We start from the raw sequence: 19759 nt of genomic DNA, 5'->3' as shown, positions 1-19759 counted from the left end.
TGTTGTCACAAAATAGATTCATAGCCCGTTTGGGCTTGAACCCTAAATCCTTTAGTAAATTACGTAGCTATAATATTTCTCATACACCTTAGGCCATTCTTTTTTGCCTTCGCACTAGATCTGGCAACTACTTTTGGTTTCTTACTCCTTCATGTAACAAGGTTACCTTCCACAAATGTGAAGTATCTTGAGGTTGATCTTCTATCAGTGATACATCCGGCCCAATCTGCATCAGTGTATCCAGCCACCTCCAAATGATTATTTTTAGAAAATATGATTCCTTTGCCAATTAACCGAGAATACGATATACTGCATTCATGTGGTTTTTCACTTGGAGCATGCAAGAATGGCTCACCACACTCACAGCATATGCAATATCAGGACAAATGTGAGAGAGATAGATTAGTCCGCCAACTAGTATTTGATATCTCTCGATTAGTAGGCACTTGATTGTGATATTTTGCTAACTTTTGATTCTGCTCCATAGGTGTATGCAAGTGTGAGTAGGTCTAAGACATATTTCCTTTTAGATATGAAAATGCCTTCCTCTGATCTAGCCACCTCAATGCCTAGGAAGTATTGTTAAACTTTCTCATAACATTTTATTATGTTAATGTGATATCTAAATAATGGAAGAGCATGTGATATCTAAATGATGCAGTTGTTGGCATGGTTTCTTCATTTCAGTGAAGACGCCCCTAAGCCCTTCGGGTTAGAAGGGCAACCCCACTTGATAAAGGTGGTAGCATCATAAATAATGGAAGAGCAAGTCAATACGCAAATGAGTAAAGTCACACGAGGACAGAGCAAAGGCATTCCATAATGGAATACAAATGTCAAAGTACACATTCAATTTAATCAAGAAGATTTCTAGCTGGTGGGGAAAAGGATAGGCCAGCTTAAATCACAATTGCTTCAGATTGTACGAAAGTTTTTTCGAATAAGGAATCATATCCCGTTGTCATTGATCTCAAGCCAGAACACCACATAACATACCTATTCTCTACCAACTATATGCAGATAAGAAAGGATGGTACATAAGATAGCATCACTCATTAAACATTCAACAAACATTGACGCTTACTAAACTAGCAAGCTGCAAGCCTAGAACTAAAAGTACACAGTGGTGATGATGTGATGGTACGTCAAACTCTATACTACTTACATGTGTTAATAACCTCCCAACATTAATGTAATGTTAATTTCCACCATGTGCATTTCACTCATGAAAAAACTTTCCACTATTTGTAACAACTCCCACTTTTTTTGATAAAGTTTCTCACATCCATTTAATTAATTATTCACACCCATCGAGTGTGTTTTGCTAGTATCATTTATGCAAGGCTACTCACTACAGTTCTCAGTAAAAAGAAATTAATCACTTTCATAGGATAACAAATGGTTACCAAATTTGAACAACCAAGGCTTCGATTGACCTATGACTTGACAGATACTAGAATGTATCCTACAATGATAGCCACGATAAGGAATACAGCAGCAGCTATGATGCTAGGAGTGATTTTGGCATCAGTGGTGTCGGTTGATTTTTGGCTACTTTCACCCCTTGATGTGTCAAGTCCACCCTTTTCCAAACAGGAGCCAGATGCTGTGGAAAGAGGCACCGCCACATCCCAAAAGGATTCGGTGACTGCAGAGGGGGCTTCTCTTTCTGGTTCCAAGATTTTTGAGGCATCTGTTGGAACTTCCATAGATAACAACTCCACGCAACGATCTTTTAGAACCTAAGTGAGCATGAAAGTCATAGGTCAGAATTATGAGAGGAATTTGTACTAGAATCAACTGACAAGGGAATAAAAAGCTCATACTAATTAAAACCTAGTCCACAGGAGAGCTATTCTGCCTATTCAGAACCAGAAAATGGTACTACTGTAATGTTTTTTCCTCAACCCGCAACAACTCCACAAACTGATATTACAAAATTTACAAGCTTCTCACACGGATTTATATAGGGTATATGAAAATACCAGCTTTCAGTGGCAGTCAAGACTCCAAACATATGTATCCTTTAATACCTAAATGGGACATGTTGCCAAACTGTGAATTTAAACTTCAGATTCAAGCAAATCTGTGTTTCAAACTGACATTCCCGCAATAGAAATACGAGATTGTCTGAAAAGAGAATAAACATCTATATAAATTGGAGATTAAAATGACATATACTGAATGCCACAAAGATCGAATCACTCACAATGGGTGTAAACTAGAACTTTGGAGAGTGCAATTCAAGGGTTCAAATCTAATTCAAGAAAGACTGAGATCCTGGCGTGTAGTCAGAGATATTAAGGTAAGACAAAACTTAGCAGAAGGTGCAGATTTACAAGTGAATAGAATAAGATATACCATGTCCTAATCTTTGTTCCCCAGCAGTGGCAATAACCATCAACCTTTTATTTTCCAGAGGGAATTAACAGAGAATTGATCTTCCCTTTCAAAATGGAAACATTCAGCTCCAGTGCGTATTCTTTATTTCAAAATAAAAATAATTAAATCAATCAAAACAATAATGGAAAACACACTCACTGCAGAAGTAGGTTTTCTTTCATTATTTAGTTCAAGCAATATTTCGCTTGTTCCACTTCGTGGCATAGCTCTCTCTAATTGCATATGTTGATTCTATTTCATCTGCGCAATATATTCACTTCAACAGCTCTTGATAGCTTACAAGGAGTGACTTCAAATAATTTTGGCAGGTTTTACTAGTTGTTTAGACCTCAAACTAGAATTGCACAAGATCAACTCACTTTTATGGATCATCAATCTTGTCTTAGCAGCAAAGTTCACTTTGTTTTACATCATCCTTCCCTGATGAACTCCTCTTCTGCAACCAGTCCTCTTCTTCCTTTTTCAGTTTTTCTCCATCTCCCAGAAGGCCAGAACCATAAGGCCAAGTCACTCTCTCAAAGCTAACCCGGTTCCAAAGCCCTCAAATGCATCCAAACCCCATCCTCCGGTTCAAAATCCCGAAAATGAATTCAATCTCAATGGCCAAGTCCAAATATGCCAAAGAAAATGTGGCGTTTTATCTTTAGCTTTAAAGTTCTAATTTAGAAAATCCGTTATGGATAAAAATAAATCAAGAAGCATAAATTCTATGGAGATGCACCACCTTGTAAAGAGCGTAGTGATGTTTTTCTTTTATTTTGGTATAAGCAGAAGTAGTGATCAAGTCAGAACCACAAACCTCAAATGTCTCCGATGGTTGTAGGTAGTCACACACAAATGTGCCAGCCAACCAAGGAATAAAGACTCGACGAGGAAGTGAAAGACCGCATGCTTTTCTGTTTCAAATGCATAACAAATGTGGTCAGTTTGACAGAGTGCAGTTACAATTCACTAACAATCAATATACAAAATGGCTGAGACAAATAAATCACACTAAAATTTAAGGATATCTTGACAGATATACTGATATCGAGAAAATGTCGGGAGTTACTTTTATAAAGGATGATTTGTGCATAATTTACTTTCAACATTGGGGGTACAAAACACAGATGACAATCCATTTATATTTAGAAAACAGTCCTAGGTTTAAAGGTGAGTTTACTTGAGAAAACCATTAGAGATTAACTAAAATTATGAAGAAAATCGTAAAATTAAACCATTGAACCCTTGTAATTAATAACCTGTAACACCACTTTTCTGCGACAAAAAAAAAAGGCCATAACATCAGTACAGAAAGAAAACACCCATTACATCAGAAACCAAAGTAATACAGACCAAGAGGAAATAAGAAATCAGAGTAGGCCATTACAACCGTAAATGCCTGTACTAAAAACAGATCAGAGTAGCCATAACCAAAAATATAAATAAAAGAGGCCCCAAGAGGGGTCCATCTAGAAACAGTCCAAACAACTAGAAGTCTAAACCATCTAGCTCAAACAATTGTAGATACTGAACAGTCAGTGACTCAGCTTACTTTACGAAAACCCGGACTCACCCAGCTGTTTTTACAAATCCCACATCAGACGAAAAAGAACTCAATTCTCCCAATCAAATTATAGAACAGAGCTAGCAGAATGAAAGAAGGGTCACAGATACTGACAATAAATCTTCTTCCTCTTCTTACTTCTCAAAATGGGCAAATTCCTGAATCTGGTATTTCGGGGACATATGGTAGTCGGGAAATATCAAAGATAAGAGGGAAGACGAGTTCAGCATCCGTATCTGCCTGATGCTTCCAACGAAAGGAACCTTGCTACCAGTCTAACATATGCTTTACAGCATGTCCAATGCGCTCTCTAATTGAGCTCCTTACACAAAATTTAGGGAAAGCCAGGAAAAAAAAAAAAAAAGCTCCAACCTTGCTCTGTATGTGTGCTCCTCAAATAGGGGAATCACTAGGTGCTCCTAAATCTGAGGAGAGAGAGAAAATGGCTCCCTAGTGCATTAATCAATTAATTCCCTATTTAAATTTCCAATTTTTTTATTTTATGATTTGTTTGCCATAATTATGAAGTATAAATATTAAACTTAAAAAGAGAATAGTAAATTGTGGCTCCTTATAATTTGGAGAAAGATTTTTTCGTTCCCTAAAAGTAGCTCCTAATATAAATCTTAGCTATTTTTTTAATAAAAGTGATGAAAAAATAGGGAGCACCGTTGGAGATGCTCTTAGCCTTAACTGATTTCAATATTTTGCGACATGAAAAAATAACCCACAAACAATATCAAAGTAAGGTGATAGTGCAAGAAAAATGAGTTGCAACTTCAAGGGAAACGTAGTATATAATCTTAAAAGAAAGTACTTCGGTATTTCCCTGTTTTATATATAAACTACACCTAATGAGTGGATGCGGGGAGATTGTGCAACAGATGAAAAAGATGAGATAGTGACCTGCTTCAGTTTTATTAAAAGAAAATAAATGAAGCATTTTTCTGTAATGTAATGTACAGAAAATATGTATAATAACAGGTGAATAAAAATGACATGACATATTATCAATCAAGTTCATTGCGAAGGATCTTGTTTTACTGAATTAAATAAGCATAACAAACCTTAATGATTGAAGTACAATTTGGGATACGGGTGTCCCACTGGATATCCCATCTCCTACTTCCTGGCTATCAGCATCATCTCTTGCTTTCTCGATGCCAGTGTCAATTGGACCTGTCTCTCCATCTGCCTCATCACAGATGATATCTAGTCTACTTTGCAGACTTGTGATAATATCATCCTGCAAAAATATATAAGAAATTCAAGATTCTACAGTAGGTGAGGAATGGCCATGAGGAGTAAAACTAGCAAAATACAGTATCACAGAAATATCAAGGTCGGTGCAAAACAAAATTTTAGTCAGTAACTAAAGAGCAATGTTATGTATTAATATAATTTAAATTTTACACTATGCATTGCAGAAGTTCTACTTTTACTATATCTGAAGTCAATCTGTCCTCGTGACCATCTCCAACATGCAAGAATGCAAGAATGCTTCATCAAAAGCAAACAAAGCTTTGAGTATATTTGAATATCATAGAAAAGAAACACTCCTTATTTATATGGACCCTAAGATCTCCACTAGTACATTTGTACCTATTTGATACAGCGAATTGTTTCAATTGTCAATCTACCTACTGGTTCCAATGCAGTGAAATTAAAATCTATTTTATTACAGCATATTGGCATATATGCAGTACATTGCAATATATTTTTGGCTTTATGCTGATGTCTAATAATAAATAATCGATTCAATCGTCCCATCCACCTATTAGTTTCAGTAGATTGGAATTAAAATACAATATATAACACAGCTTCTCTTGATGTTTAAAGGCTTCCGTGGTATTACCCCTTTTGATTGACAGCTGAAACCAATATGCATGTGAGAGAAATTTTGCTCCCAAACCCTACTTAGCCATACCTAGTAATCGCAACAAAACTGCAAATATGACACTGGAATTTGCACAGCCCAACAACTTATCTAGCAAATTAAATTGAATACATTAAAAAGTTAGTTTAAGAAACAAAGCTTACATAATTATGAACCATTAAGGGTGCTCAAGTGTTTCAAAACATATCCTGGACACCATCCAATAGAAGTGAATTTACTTGTTCTTTTTCTTGTTTTCAATACCCAGAACCTCCCATGTGGTCTGAGGTTCTATCCCCCTCAAGGTAACTAGCTATTAGCTAGAGTTTCCTATCTCCTAAAGATTGTAGGGTTCATCAGGAGCCCCAGTATCAAACCTGGGTCTGAAAAGTGGGTTGGGGAGATTGGGTTGAGCAAACCATGGGCCTGACCATTCCTACTAGTCCCTGTTGGTCCTAGAAGTAAATGTACTTGCAAGGCACATAAAGATGTGATCAATTAAATGAAAGAATAGATTTTTATTTATTTCATCCAATGAATATATATTTGTAATATACAGTCCAGTCCTACATGAGTCTTACTTCTAACGAGCATGTGCACTCTACCAAAGGAATATGCATTAAAGTCAACTGCTGATAAATGTGAAATCAAATTAACTTGAGAAACTAAACCAATAACTAGTTTCATTCTAAATCAAGATCAAAGAATCTAAAGTGATGGCCTGCTGTATACCCTTATATTAAAAGAATCATTACAAAATCAAAAGTGACAGCATTTTGTGTGATGATAACTGTGAATTTAAATTACTTTGGAAAACTAAATAAATAAATCATCTCATTCAAAAATCAAGACCAAAGAATAAATAGTTATTTCCTATTATGTACCTTTATATCAGCAACAGCTTGTGAAATTGGTTCTCGAATATTTAAGTATGCAAAGGAACAAACAGAACCTCTAAAAGCAAGAACACCAAGAGCATCTTTTTGGCTGCATACTTTACGCAATATAGACAAATGTTAGAATAAAAACTTAGAATTGTTAAGACATCACAAAAAGAAAAAAATGAAAACTAAACAAATTAAGGGATACATAAACATACCTTCAGTATCTTCCACAAATGGTAACAGCAATTCTACTTCATGCAAACCATCTGATGTGGATAGATCATTGTGTACAACCTAAAATTTTATGCAAGACAGAAACACATGTATAAGAGTTGAGGTTAGAAAAGTCAACTAGAAATTGATGACAGATGATTCTGGCAAGGGAAAAAGCACAATAATTAATTTACGCCTAAGGTGAGAATTAGAGCCCAGTTTCTCACACTTTTGATTTTGGTTCTAGATTTCAACTGTTAGTTAGAGATAAAGGAAAATACAAGACTGAAAGAAGGGAGAAAAGGGGACCAGAAAGAAGATATGAAGGACAATCTATGAAACAACAAAAAATGAAGGAAAAAAACATAGTCTACTTCAAGTTGTTTTTACTGTCAACTTTATGTACCATTCTATATACATTTTCTCTCCCTCCCTCTGCTTTTTCTCCTTCAATTTTCCTAATATTGCCTAATCACTGACCTACAAAATAAAAAGGGAAAACCAAAAGAAACAAATTACTAAACTGACACTTACTGATTTAGTATGCATCAGTTCAAACTGGAGGTGAAATTAATTAACTCCACACCAAAAGATTCCATATTAATCGAAGTGCCCTTCTAGTACTGCTATATGTTAGAAAGTTCTTTCCTAAAGAAGAAAACAACTGAGGTTGAGATAACATCTTTTTGACTCCAAATTATATGTTTGGTAAATCATTGTACCATCAAAGACATCAACATATGACAGAATAAGGTCATCCAGCGCATCAACAAACATGGGCAGGTTGCAGCTTTTCATATTCACACAAGTGTTTTAGAAAAAAGAAAAAATATTGTGCAGAGAACTGTAACAAGTGAGGAGATAAATAAACCAATTACTTACCAAATTTCCATCCAGCATGGCTTTTGCACTTTTTAAATATTTAGCATGAACTGAAATTTCATGACGAAGAGCTTCACTCATAGTCTGAACATTTGATGAATTCTTGTGAGATATAGGTAACCTGGAATACATAACTCTACCATGAGACCACATTCTAGAGCTAGTCAATGAGGTATCACTAAAGGAAATACAGATCCTATTATTTACTAAGATATTATTCTCAGTCCTATGAGATCATATCAAGTGGCTCAGGTATAAGCCAAATAGAGTACAACAGACAAGGAAAGAATAGAGGATCAACTCCAATGTCCTCCATAATGCATAAAAAAGGACTCCAATATAATTTTGGTTAGACATTTATATGCTTGATAGTCAAATCATCAGCATGCAGGTTACTTTTACATTAGTGAATTCTATCAACCAGTCAAATGAGTGTTTCCACTGAGAAAGGGGGGGGGGAAATGGCACGACTGCACGAGGCGTTTCAAAAGTTGTTTTTACTTTTTCCTTTCAACTTCATTGATCTTTCTATGCCTCTGTTTTGTAGGACCCATGATGGAAAAGGGATTTCATAATCACCTTTCATTGAAGAAAAACAATGAATTCTAAGATCTAGATAAATGTAATTATAGCGCAATAAATATAGCAGATGATTTTTGATAGATAGAACTTTCAGGAACCTAGGCTACTCATTTTCATATAGGTCATTCAAATGCAAAGAAACTATCATAGTTCCCCCTAATCTTCACCCAGAAACAGTAGAAAGAGATAATAAATTCTGCCTTCATGGTGCAATGACAATGATAATACATCTTTTTCAGAAGCAATTTTTAAGTTAAATATAAAGACATATCAATTTTAGAAAAATACCATACCTAATATCGAAGTTGTACATGCACCTAAATCTTTGAAGGGAAGTTAGGACCCTTCCCATTTTGAAGTCACAAGGTCTTAGGCTGCTTGATGTAATATTTGAAGTCACCATACAATTTCGACATGTCCATCTACACAAATAAACTTGTTAGTGAGCCTGCAATAGCCTTCAACAATATTAAGAGAGCATATTGGAACGAGAAACAATACTTGAGTTCAGATAGGAAAGATACCTCCTTGGACTATAGCAAATGTGAATAAGAAGTCTCTCATCCCAATCACTCTCAGAGAGCGGCGCAGCTTTGGCAACTCCCATTACAGTCTGCAAGGGCCTTTTCATTAATGAAGACAAAAATAATTTTCTTTTTGTTCAGAACAAGCATGGGATATATTTCAAATGAATATTGGAGTTCACATATCCAATGTATTATTTGCAACACATAAGCCAGGAATAATCTCTCCATCAGGTTTTCATAATTATAAATTCAGAACCTTAGCTAGCACTAAGCCAGCAAGGATTTGATCATAGAGAACCAAATGAATTCTACACAGATTATATGTGGTCAGATTTTCTATTATATTAGGTTTTAGAAGATGAAAAGGGTGTGCCAACTAAAATCAGAGGTTAACTTAGCAAATTTCATGGATGGGATTTGATAGGTCTTAAACAACATATCAAAATCCAACATTGACGAGCTAAACAACATTCAACCTAGCAATCTCCTCTCTTCCTACATGCTTCCACAGTAACTAATCACACAAAGAAAGCTCATCGAGCGACTCTCCGGTACAGCATTGCTTCACAAACGTATTATCTACATCAAAAGTACATACAGCCTATGAAGATCGGTACTCACAACCTGTTAAACAACATACATATATACTAAGCAAACATCAGTGTCCAATCCAGGGCCAAAATACTACCTGGCAAAGCACAATGTTTGAATTCTTGAATGCATTATCGCTGATCCAAATGTAAATCCCAACCACCTTCATGCCGCCCACCAACATTCTTGACACCTACAATATCAATAAACACAAAATGCAGTCAAAACCCTGGTTACAGACACACAAGCAAAATTGTCGAAACCCCGAAAATGAGATCAAATTCTAGATTCTTTAAATGCAAAAACAAGATAACAAATTAGCAATGCATGTATGCAACATCATGTAGATAGACCTGACGAGCATGTTCGGCGACCCAATCCTTGTCAATTGAGAGAGAGTGGGAATCAGAGGACTGAGATTTGGGCTTGAGCCCCTTTCTCTTGTCGGGCTCGACGAGGGAACAAGGCGGAGCTCCGGCGTCGTTAGGCGGAGTCGGGACCAAATCAAAGACGAAGCCTCGGTCGAGGGTAGAGCTGAGCTTGCCTATGACGAGCCCCACCTGAATCGCACAACAAACAGAAGAAGACGGTGAATTTGAGAATCGGCGATGAGTGTGATAGTATTGGTGGAGAGAAGAGAAAGAGAGAGAGAGAGAGGACCTGGGCGGGGGTAGAAGAGGATTGCTCGAGGCGAGCCTCGGCTAGTTTGAGCTGGGTTTCCTCTCCGATCACTGCTTTCACCATTACTGGTCTGAGCTTCTTCAGCGGAGGGGTTCGAGTTTTTGTTCACTAGTCAACTTTGAAAACTTTGACCCACATTGGGTGTTGCTATTTAAACCCAGCAAATTTCTTAATATACCCCCAGTATTTTAAATATTATCCTATATTTCCTGTTTTACCCCTGTTTAAATAAACCCAGCAAACCATATATCTTCAAGGTTGAGACCAGTTAGAGTACTGATCTGGAAGGAGGAGATCGCGAGGAGCATTCCCGTGATCAAAGCAGAGAAGCTTGAGAAGATTTGAAGTGGGCTATTGGATCCGATTACATTCAAAAATTGTAGAAATTCCAATCAATCAATGATTTAATTACTTCTCACCCATATCAATACAAAGTATGGAAATTTTTTTTTTTTTTTTTGTCGTGAAACTGATATTCATAAAGCCAAAAGGCATATGGAGGCCCAAACAAAGTCAATGGCAGGCAATAAACCCCTCAAAATCAGAAATTCATAAGAATTAAGACATGAGTAGGATAATAACTAAAAACCAAATTAAAACTTAAAAGCCCAAGCAGCCCAAAAAAACCCAAGCCCTAATCAAAGTTTCTTCTTCCTCTCCACTTTGCAGCCGCCATATCAGATTCGTCACCGGAGCTCCGACGGAAATCGCGAGCAAGGATTGGTAACCAAGGGTGGTCTGCAGAGGTGAGGATACGGACAGAGCCGCCATACATTCTCCAGTTGACCGATTACGAAAAGATCTCGCATAAAAGGATAACAACAACCAAACCAAAATAGATCTTAGCAAAGAAATCTGAGATCTGAAGAGGTGGTTGCAGAGGTGTACGAAATCTTCCATGGCAGGACAAGGTAGACAAGAAGAAGGAGATTTGTTCACGGTTTGGGAATCTTGAGGAGCAAAGGAAGAACAAAAACTGAGAATGACCATGAGAACAAATCTGTCCAGATCTAAGATCTAAACACAACTTGGAAAGAGAGTAATTTGTAATCTTGTGTTTTCAAGATTAGCATTAAATGTGTTGCCTGCATGTCATAGCTAGAGTCCTCTAGAATTCTCAATGTCTTGGAACTCTACAGACTCTCCTAGTTTAAATGTGTGTTTGCAGCTTTATGATGTAACCAAGAAAAAAGAAGAAAAAAAAAAAGATAGCAGTAGCAGCAACTAGATCTGCTTATCCTCCTTTGTGATTCAATTTAGCTTATTGTGCAATAATACCAGTGCATAGTACTGACTCTAAAAAGTAAAATAGTAAAATAATAAGAAGAAAAATTGATCAATTCTCAGTCATGAAATTGATTCAATTCTCAGTAATGCAATAGTGATACCAGATGTTGTTAGATGAAAAAAAAAATCTAGTCATGAAATTGATCAATTCTCAGCAAACCAAGGTACCCAGACAGCAACTTTAATAAATCAGTAAAATAGTTTTTTTTTTTTTTTTTCGAACAATCCATTAATATACCAAGAATGTAGGTAACAATATAAACATGACCCATCCTCGCAGGCTACATCAATATTGAGCCATGCAAGATAACCCTAAAGCTACATAAATGTCGATACCCTAAAATCAGCACCAGAACCAGAGTAATCACGACAATGTTAGGGTGATGGACCAGAGTCCGCCCTAACTTATTCAAAAACACCTAGGACCACCCTACGCAGAGGGGGCTTCCCCAATGTCTATACTTACATCAATTTTCAATTTTTCCCTCTCTTTTTTCCCCTATAGATCACCTAGCAGCTCTGGTTATGTTCCTTTCTTCTGTTCTTTATGAACAAATATATTTGTAGGTGAAGAAAACCCAAATCAATTACAAAGCAATAATTTAGAAGTTTCCATCACATAGTGATCTTGGAATTGTATTTGCATATATTGCAAATTGCACTAAAAGGATAAAGTTGGAATCCATGTACTCAGGATTCAGGAACGAAGAGAAACTTAGGCTCCATTGCATAGGTTTATCAATGGATTGTTTACAAGTTAATAATAACATGTGCTTATCAACAATCCGTTTCATTGAATTTTATATGCAAATAAATTGGTAATATGAATTGGCTTCTCTACACTTTCACCACTTCACTAGAGTCTTTAATACCTTCTTCCAACAAGAATTAATACCCCTCCCATAATCTTTGCTTTGATAAATAAACTCACTATTATTAGCAAAAAAGGAACTCAAAGAGGCAATCTGGTTGAAGTTGGGCAAGTGTCAAGATGTTACGATGACACAACAAGGGGCGACCTAGTTAGTGTTGAGCTTTGGATTAAAAACGTTTTTTTTTTTTTTTCCTTTTTCTTGAGGTTTAAATAGAACCACTCTTTGGATATATAGAGTAATGTGTAGGGTGAAGGACATAAGAAAAGAAGAAAAAATAGCGCTCGAATTTCAAGAAGAAATTAGTCTTAAAGCTCTTCTTTTTTTTTTGAGCTAAATACTGGTTACTACATTGTGGTTTAGGTCCAAAATCAATTCAGTCCCTGGACTTCTAATTTTATCAAAAACACCCAAACACCCTTGCAGTTTCAATTTTGATCTAATAAGTCCAATCTGTTAGTATTCCGATAATTGAGTCATTTAACATGTTGACGTGGCTCATATATGGCCTATGTTTTATGATGTGGTGTTGAGGTGGCATGCATGTCAATTTAGAAGTGGGTCTCACTATTAGAAATCTATCAAATAAAAAGTTTTTCATCAAATAATCCAACTATAAGTTGAACCCATAGCAGAATATTAACGAATTGAACCGATTAGATCAAAATTGAAAATGCATGGGTGTTTTTGATGAAATTAGAAGTCCAGGGACTGAATTGATTTTGGACCTAAACCGCAGGGTAGTAACTAGTATTTAGCCCTTTTTTTTTTCTTTCAACTTTGTGAGAACTTTTTTTCCTTCTAGTTACATGAAGGGTAAATTTGGATGAAAAAAAATTGGAGGTTCTAATAAAATAGTTAAATAAAAAAGTAGAATGAAACTAACTAATTAACTTTTTATTATTATTACTTTTTTTTTTATAAAGAATACTGTCAACTCATTTATAGATCAACAAAATTACACATATTGACCCACTTAGTAGGGTTATCAGAAAGATTCGTTACCTAAGCAGTGCAACCATTTTAACCAACAATGAAACATATCCAAAAATACACAACATTATCTACGCAAAACTCAAATGTGCATAGATATTGTTGGTACTCTTAGCGATAGTCCTCAAACCTGAGTCGAGTTAGGTGTCATCTCCAGTAAAAGAGTAGCACCTCCATCAACCACCTCTTGACTTCCAATATCTCATCTACAACTACCACATCTCTAGTCACTGCAGCCCCTTCCTCGATTACATATCAGCCTGTTTTCGAGGAAACCTCTTCTTCCTTATTTTAGGACACCTAGTTAAAGTCTTAGAGACATTCTTGCTAACGTTTGGGCGCCGTTCTTTCTTCTTATTCAAAGAGATGTGCACCACGTCATTTGTATTAGGCAAATCAAAACTATCATCCACATCCAGAGGCAAATAGTCAAGCTTCTCTCCTTCGGTTTGTCATGCACAAGTGATAAAAATAAGTGAGACTTATATTAATAGGAAGCCCACGATAACAGGAAGAGATTTATACCAATATTGTAGCTGTAAACTGCTGGAAACCACTGAAATTGGCGTTGATGACGGTGAGGTCGTGGCTACAACAACGAGGACGTGTTCGAATGGCTGATTCATTCCACTATTTAAAAAGTTAGATAAAAAATGACCAAAATATCTCCAACGTGAAAGACCGTCATATCTCTCTTGTTATATAATCCATTTTAACAAACCATTTGCTTCTATGGCTCTATGAGGAAAAAAACAAAGAGTTGGTGGCCCTATGGGTAATATAACATTCACAAATAGCCCTATATGTAATTGGCCTAAATTTTTATCATAAAATGTTTTTAATAACAAGTGGAGGATAAAGTGTTGAGAAAATTTGGTCTTGTTGACGAGTGATCATTTTCTCGGACAGTTGTAAAGTTTTCCAAAGAGAACAGTGATATTCTTAACCATGTTCGTAAGTAAGAGAGAGATTAGTTAATATGTTGATGGGGTTGAATAAACACCACGATTGTTCAAAAGTAAAAAGTTGTAATTCAGATTATGAGAAAGCTGTAAAACATTCTTTTAACAAAATTGTGAAAGCCATATGTTATTACCATATTTGTTTCTACACCTGTCATTTTTTTTTTCTGTCAACAAGATCGTTTTTGAACTAAGTATCTTAACCTTTCCTAATTGCGAGATTGAGGACCTCTAGCATCCGGGTGATGATGCTTTGTTCGCTAAGGCGGAGGGTTGAGTTACCCTATGGCGATTGAGTGTTGGCGGTGAAAGATAACCGTGCAAGTGATGATCAAATTACAAACGATCGATGTATATATTATGGAATTAAAGAACGGGATGTTCAATCAAAGAGTACATAATTTTACTGTAATTAATATTGATTGTTAAATTTGAATCAAAGCAAAAATGATCATTTAGGTCAATCAATAAAGTACTTGTACAATTGTTCAAAAAAAAATTAAGAATTAATTTCAATTTACCTACTCCAACTTTAGGTCCATTTTCATCTTAGTCATTCTTCTTCTAATTTTATCAAGATTACCCCCTGTACTTACAATTTTGATAAGCCGTATTCAATGTTTGGTTCTCTGTCCAAATTGGACATTAAATGTTGATTAGACCTTGCACTGCTGGTCAATTTTGCTCAGCTCAGCCCACCCAAAGCGTTAAATATGACAATTTGTCAAACTTTTCCTTCAAAAGTTAAACATTTCCCAATGAACACATCTTGCCATCATCAAAATTTGTGACCCAAATTTTTTTCCCTTCTCATCTTCTTTTCTTTTAGATCAAGACCCATTTGATTTCCTTGTTTAAGACCAAATTAGAAGACTGATAATTGAACCAGTTCTTGAGAAGCAACAAACAAGTAGAAAACATAAGAACCATCACATGTGATTACCAACACCTTTAAGTTAAGCATTCTCTCCACAAATTCGGGCAAGACATAGTCATGTGCTTGAAAAAACAAGACCACCTTTGCTTTTGGTAGCTGGATGTTGGGCCATTCCATTGAGAACTTTTCATCTGCAAAAAACATGATATGCACATATGTATTGTTAGTGTGGAGAGAAATAAATATGAATCATGCACTAATAATATATGAGTATAATTGCTAAAGAGATCGAGAGATTGGACAACGAGTTGATATCGATAACAGGCGAGCCTGCATGGTTTGACCATTCTGTTTCCTCCACCATTAGGTCTCTATAAGTAGGAGACCGTTTATATAGTTTCCCTATTCACGCCGAATATTGATCATGACATCAGTACCACTCTGCGTCTTCTCTATACAAACCTCCAAACACCAAAACCTCCAAGCAACAAGGTCTCCGTCATGTAATCCCTCTTCTCTCTTAGTTTCCTTTTACCTAGCCTCTTGAATTAGAATTTTTCATTTTTGCAAGGGAATATAGATCAATACTTTTTTAACTTTTGGTATTGTTGATTTTTGTTTTCCTTGTAGTATTGCAGCAAGTTTCCCTGGATTCGGTCATATATCTGGTAATACTAAGGGCTTGTCCGGTAACGTTTTTAAAAATGATTTTTCAAAAACCAATTTTGAAAATGAAAACGAGAAAACAAGATTAGATTTTTGAGATCCGAAAATGTGTCCGGTAGTTTATTCTAAAAACAATTTAAAGACCTTCATATAATAGACCAAACAAATGCAAGAGCGACGTGAGAATATGGAAGAAGAGAGCACGTTCTTTTTTTTCTTTGTTTTGGAAAATATATCTCCGTGTTTTCTAAAATATGAGAATGAAAAGGTGAAAACGTCTATTTGTCGTTTTCCTGTTTTACGAGTAAAATAAAAAATTATTTTCAATTTTTATTTTCTGCATTTTTGAAAACAGACCAACGAACGCATTTTTAAGCAATTTTCATTTTATAAAATGAAAAAAATGACTTGAAAATGTTACCGAACGCCACCTAATATGGCTTGATCAATTGACTTTTGAGTAGTTTATGAATTGTTTACTGGCATCGTGCTTCGCCTTGTTTGAAAGAACTGTAATCCTAGATCTTCGTGACATAATTGTTTTTGTCCAAAGATATGGCTACTAATATGAGGTGGCACAGTGATAAAATGAAGGATGTAGCTGGTACTATGAGCCATCCGACAGATTCTATTGCATGAAAAGAATTTGATAGAATGTATCCCAACTTTCAGGAGAGCCACAAAATGTTAGATTAGGCCTTGCAACTGATTGAGAACACGAGCCTCTCTTATAGTATGTGGCCAATGATAGTAGTTCCATATAATTTACCGCCTTGGATGTGTATGAAAAACCAATTCTCAATGATGACTTTGCTAATTCTGCGGCCGAACACACCAGGTAAAGACATTGATGTCTTTTTGCGTCCCTTGATCGATGAATTTAAGGAGTTGTGGGAAATTGGTGTTCAAACTTATGATAAATCTACTGATTCTAGTTTTATCTTAAAAGCTGCTATGTTGTGGACCATTAATGACTTTCCAGTTTATGCCAATTTATCTGGTTGGAGCACTAAGGGTTTCCTGGCATGTCCTGTGTGTAATAAAGATACCAAATCTCAGCCTCTAAGGAGTAAAATTTGTTACATGGCGCATCGTTCCTGGTTGAGAAAAAATCATCCATGGCGCAAACTTCCAAAATTATTCAATAATGAAGTTGAGACAAGAAGACCCCCAAAAGAGTTGTCTAGTGATGACATATTGCTTTAGCTTGCTTAGCTTCAACCTTGTAGGCCTGATAAACACAAAGATAACCCTGATAAGAATAGGAAGCGAATAGTAGCTAAACTGAACTGGACAAAGAAGAGTATATTTTTTGAGTTGGAGTATTGGTCCAAGTTGAAAATTAGACACAACCTGGATGTAATGCACATTGAAAAAAATGTATGTGATGCAGTTGTTTGGCTTAGATAAGAAATCCAAAGATACAATTAAAGCTTGACTAGATTTGCAAGACATGGGAATACGTGAGAGCTTGCATCTAGAGAAGCACGGTGAAAAATTAAGAAGTATCTTGCCTACTATACTATAACTCCACCACAAAGACTACAATTCTGTGAATGGATGAGCACTACAACATTTTCTGATGGGTATATATCCAATATATCTCGAAATGTTAAAGATGGGAAAATCATGGGTTTAAAGACTCATGATCGTCATGTGTTGCTACAACAGCTACTCCCAGTTAGAATTCGGCCATTCTTGAGGAAAGATGTTTGTGATCCTATAGTTGAATTAGCAAGTTTCTTTAAACTAATATGTGCAAAAACATTAAAGGTAGCAAATTTAGAGCTATTGCAGCGTGACATTGTGGCTATTTTATGCAAGCTTGAGCAGGTATTCCCGCCTGCATTCTTCGACATCATGATCCACTTAGATGTGCATTTGCCACAAGAAGCCAAAATTGCCAGACCAGTTGGATATAGATGGATGTTTCCGATAGAAAGGTAATAAAGATTATTCTTGTTTATTTTTTTTATTGATTTATTCGAATATTTATTTACTATCAAATTACTATCTACTTGGCAGGAAGCTTGGGGATTTATAGGATTACATACGTAATAGAGCTTGACCCGAAGGTTCTATTGTTGAGGATTATATTGCAGAAGAGTCACTAACCTTTTGCTCAATGTATCTAAATGATATTGAGACAATTTTCACTCGACCTAAACTAAATTATGATGGGGGTGAAACAAATGCAACTTTGTCTATTTTTGCTCAGAATGTACGACCACTTGGTGGGTAAAAAATGATTGATTGGTCAGATGAAAAGAAGGAACCTGCTTATTGGTATATCTTGGACAATTGTGATGAAGTTGAACCTTTTAAAAAGTGAGCGATTAATTTTTTATTTATTATCAACTTTATGTTTTGATTATATATTTAATAACCCTTTTCATTGATGTGTATGTAGTCAACATTATGAAATTTTGAAAAGAGAGTGTAGTCAAGCTAGAAGAGAGACAAAGAGATCAGTTTACTGCATGGTTCTAGACTCATATTACAGAATTATATAACCTGGGATCAAGTGATGTGACCAAAGAATTATATGCATTACCATTTGGTCTAGAGGATAGTGTTGGTACCTACACGATCTATAACGCAAATGGTGTTTGATGGCATGTCAAACAGCTAGAGCAAACCAGAACAGTGTAGAATAGTGGGATCATGGTTCCAGGATCACGTAATGACAGAGAAAGTGACTTTTATGGATAGTTGGTTAGCATTGTCAAATTAGACTTTCCGTACGGCTATTCAGTTTTTCTATTCAAAGGTGAGTGGTTTAATACAATAATACAAAGAAGAGAACAAGAACCATTTGTGATTACCATTTGACATCGTTGAATGTAAACGATAAATGGTACGTAAATTAAAGATCTGTATGTACTTGCAAAGTAAGCACAACAAGTGTATTACCTTGATGATCCGAAGTTAGGTGCTGGTTGGAAAGTCATTCAAAAGATTCGACACAGACATATATGGGATGTGCCTGAGAATGAAGAATCTCATGATGCAGAGACAAGTTATGTTGATGAGGTAGACCAAGAAGAAGAGGCTAGTAATATCATTCATCCCATTGAAGAGAATGTTAATTCAATACCAACACTTTGTAGAAGAGATGTCGAACCTGAAATTGTTGGTTTGAGCATCAAAGATATTGAACAAATCAACATAAGTGACGATGATTTTATAGATGATAATTCTCTAGATGAGGAATTACCATCAGGAGATGAAGATAACACTCGAGAAAGTGATGGATACAGTGACTTTGATTAAGGTAAATGATTTTAAATGTACGTGGCTCAATAAGTGCGTGCAAATCATCATTAGTTACTTTTCCCTATATGGCTATGCCTTCCTAACTCATAACTAAACATCTTTCAGTCCTTAGCATAATTGCATATTATATTGTTAACTTGGTCTTTTTGTCGTCAGTTAATTTCTATTTTTGTTTATTATTTAATTATGATGTCGACCATGTGTGCAAGGAGGCTTTGCTTTCTTATCTTACCAAAATCACAACTGCTTCTTGTCTCTGTTTCTTACTAAATATCCACTTTTATAGAATTGGATTAATCAATGTCAGATGCTCTGAGAATTCTGCATGTGTTTTATTTTATTTTTATATTCTTTTTAACATGGTTTAAATTTCAAGTTGGTATTGATTTTCATTCTTGATATTTACTGTAAAGATATTTTTATTTAGCTTACTTATGGATATTTATTCTTGATATTAACTTTTGGTGTTTGATTTTTGTTATATTGTGTAGTTGGATAGATATGTGGCTAGGAGCATGAAGATTAATTATGTGGTCGGCTCCTATCTTGATCCCCTTACAGTTAAGGTAAACCCTTTCTTATTTGGGCCTATAGGTCTGATCACATGCTTTATCTCATATTTGTTTGTTGGTCTTTAGTTG

At 35.6% G+C, this 19759-nt stretch overlaps 1 protein-coding gene across 3 annotated transcripts; it reads right to left on the bottom strand.

Moving 5' to 3' along the window:
• Positions 1 to 1191: 1191 nt before the first annotated feature.
• Positions 1192 to 10333, bottom strand: LOC133745603 (uncharacterized). Of its 3 annotated transcripts, XM_062173702.1 has the most exons (13): positions 10165 to 10333; positions 9858 to 10064; positions 9602 to 9697; positions 8911 to 8999; positions 8680 to 8808; positions 7805 to 7925; positions 6925 to 7003; positions 6710 to 6819; positions 5805 to 5876; positions 5017 to 5195; positions 3203 to 3299; positions 1986 to 2033; positions 1637 to 1742 (listed from the first exon to the last, which is right to left on the bottom strand). In XM_062173702.1, exons 1-12 carry the CDS (start codon positions 10246 to 10248, stop codon positions 1992 to 1994), a joined length of 1305 nt encoding a protein of 434 aa, XP_062029686.1. In that variant the 5' UTR covers positions 10249 to 10333; the 3' UTR covers positions 1637 to 1742; positions 1986 to 1991. The 3 variants fall into 3 exon arrangements, with proteins under 3 accessions (XP_062029683.1, XP_062029685.1, XP_062029686.1); XM_062173699.1 differs by lacking the exon at positions 1986 to 2033 and having other exon boundaries at positions 1192 to 1742; positions 10165 to 10331; XM_062173701.1 differs by lacking the exons at positions 1986 to 2033; positions 5805 to 5876 and having other exon boundaries at positions 1192 to 1742; positions 10165 to 10330.
• Positions 10334 to 19759: the final 9426 nt, after the last annotated feature.

Source organism: Rosa rugosa, chromosome 4 (assembly GCF_958449725.1).
Source record: "Rosa rugosa chromosome 4, drRosRugo1.1, whole genome shotgun sequence".
In the NCBI taxonomy this organism is placed as follows: Eukaryota; Viridiplantae; Streptophyta; class Magnoliopsida; order Rosales; family Rosaceae; genus Rosa; species Rosa rugosa.
Note: the sequence above shows the minus strand (reverse complement) of the source record. Positions and strands in the feature narration are given on the sequence as shown.

Bases quoted from the DNA above. Each gene is read 5' to 3' on its own strand.
- LOC133745603 (XM_062173699.1), bottom strand. From the start codon at position 10,248: ATGGTGAAAGCAGTGATCGGAGAGGAAACCCAGCTCAAACTAGCCGAG. The intron at 10,065-10,164 runs GTCCTCTCTCTC...TGTGCGATTCAG, and splicing joins CCTCTTCTACCCCCGCCCAG to GTGGGGCTCGTCATAGGCAA. The intron at 5,877-6,709 runs GTACATAATAGG...TGCGATTACTAG, and splicing joins AAGCTGTTGCTGATATAAAG to GTATGGCTAAGTAGGGTTTG.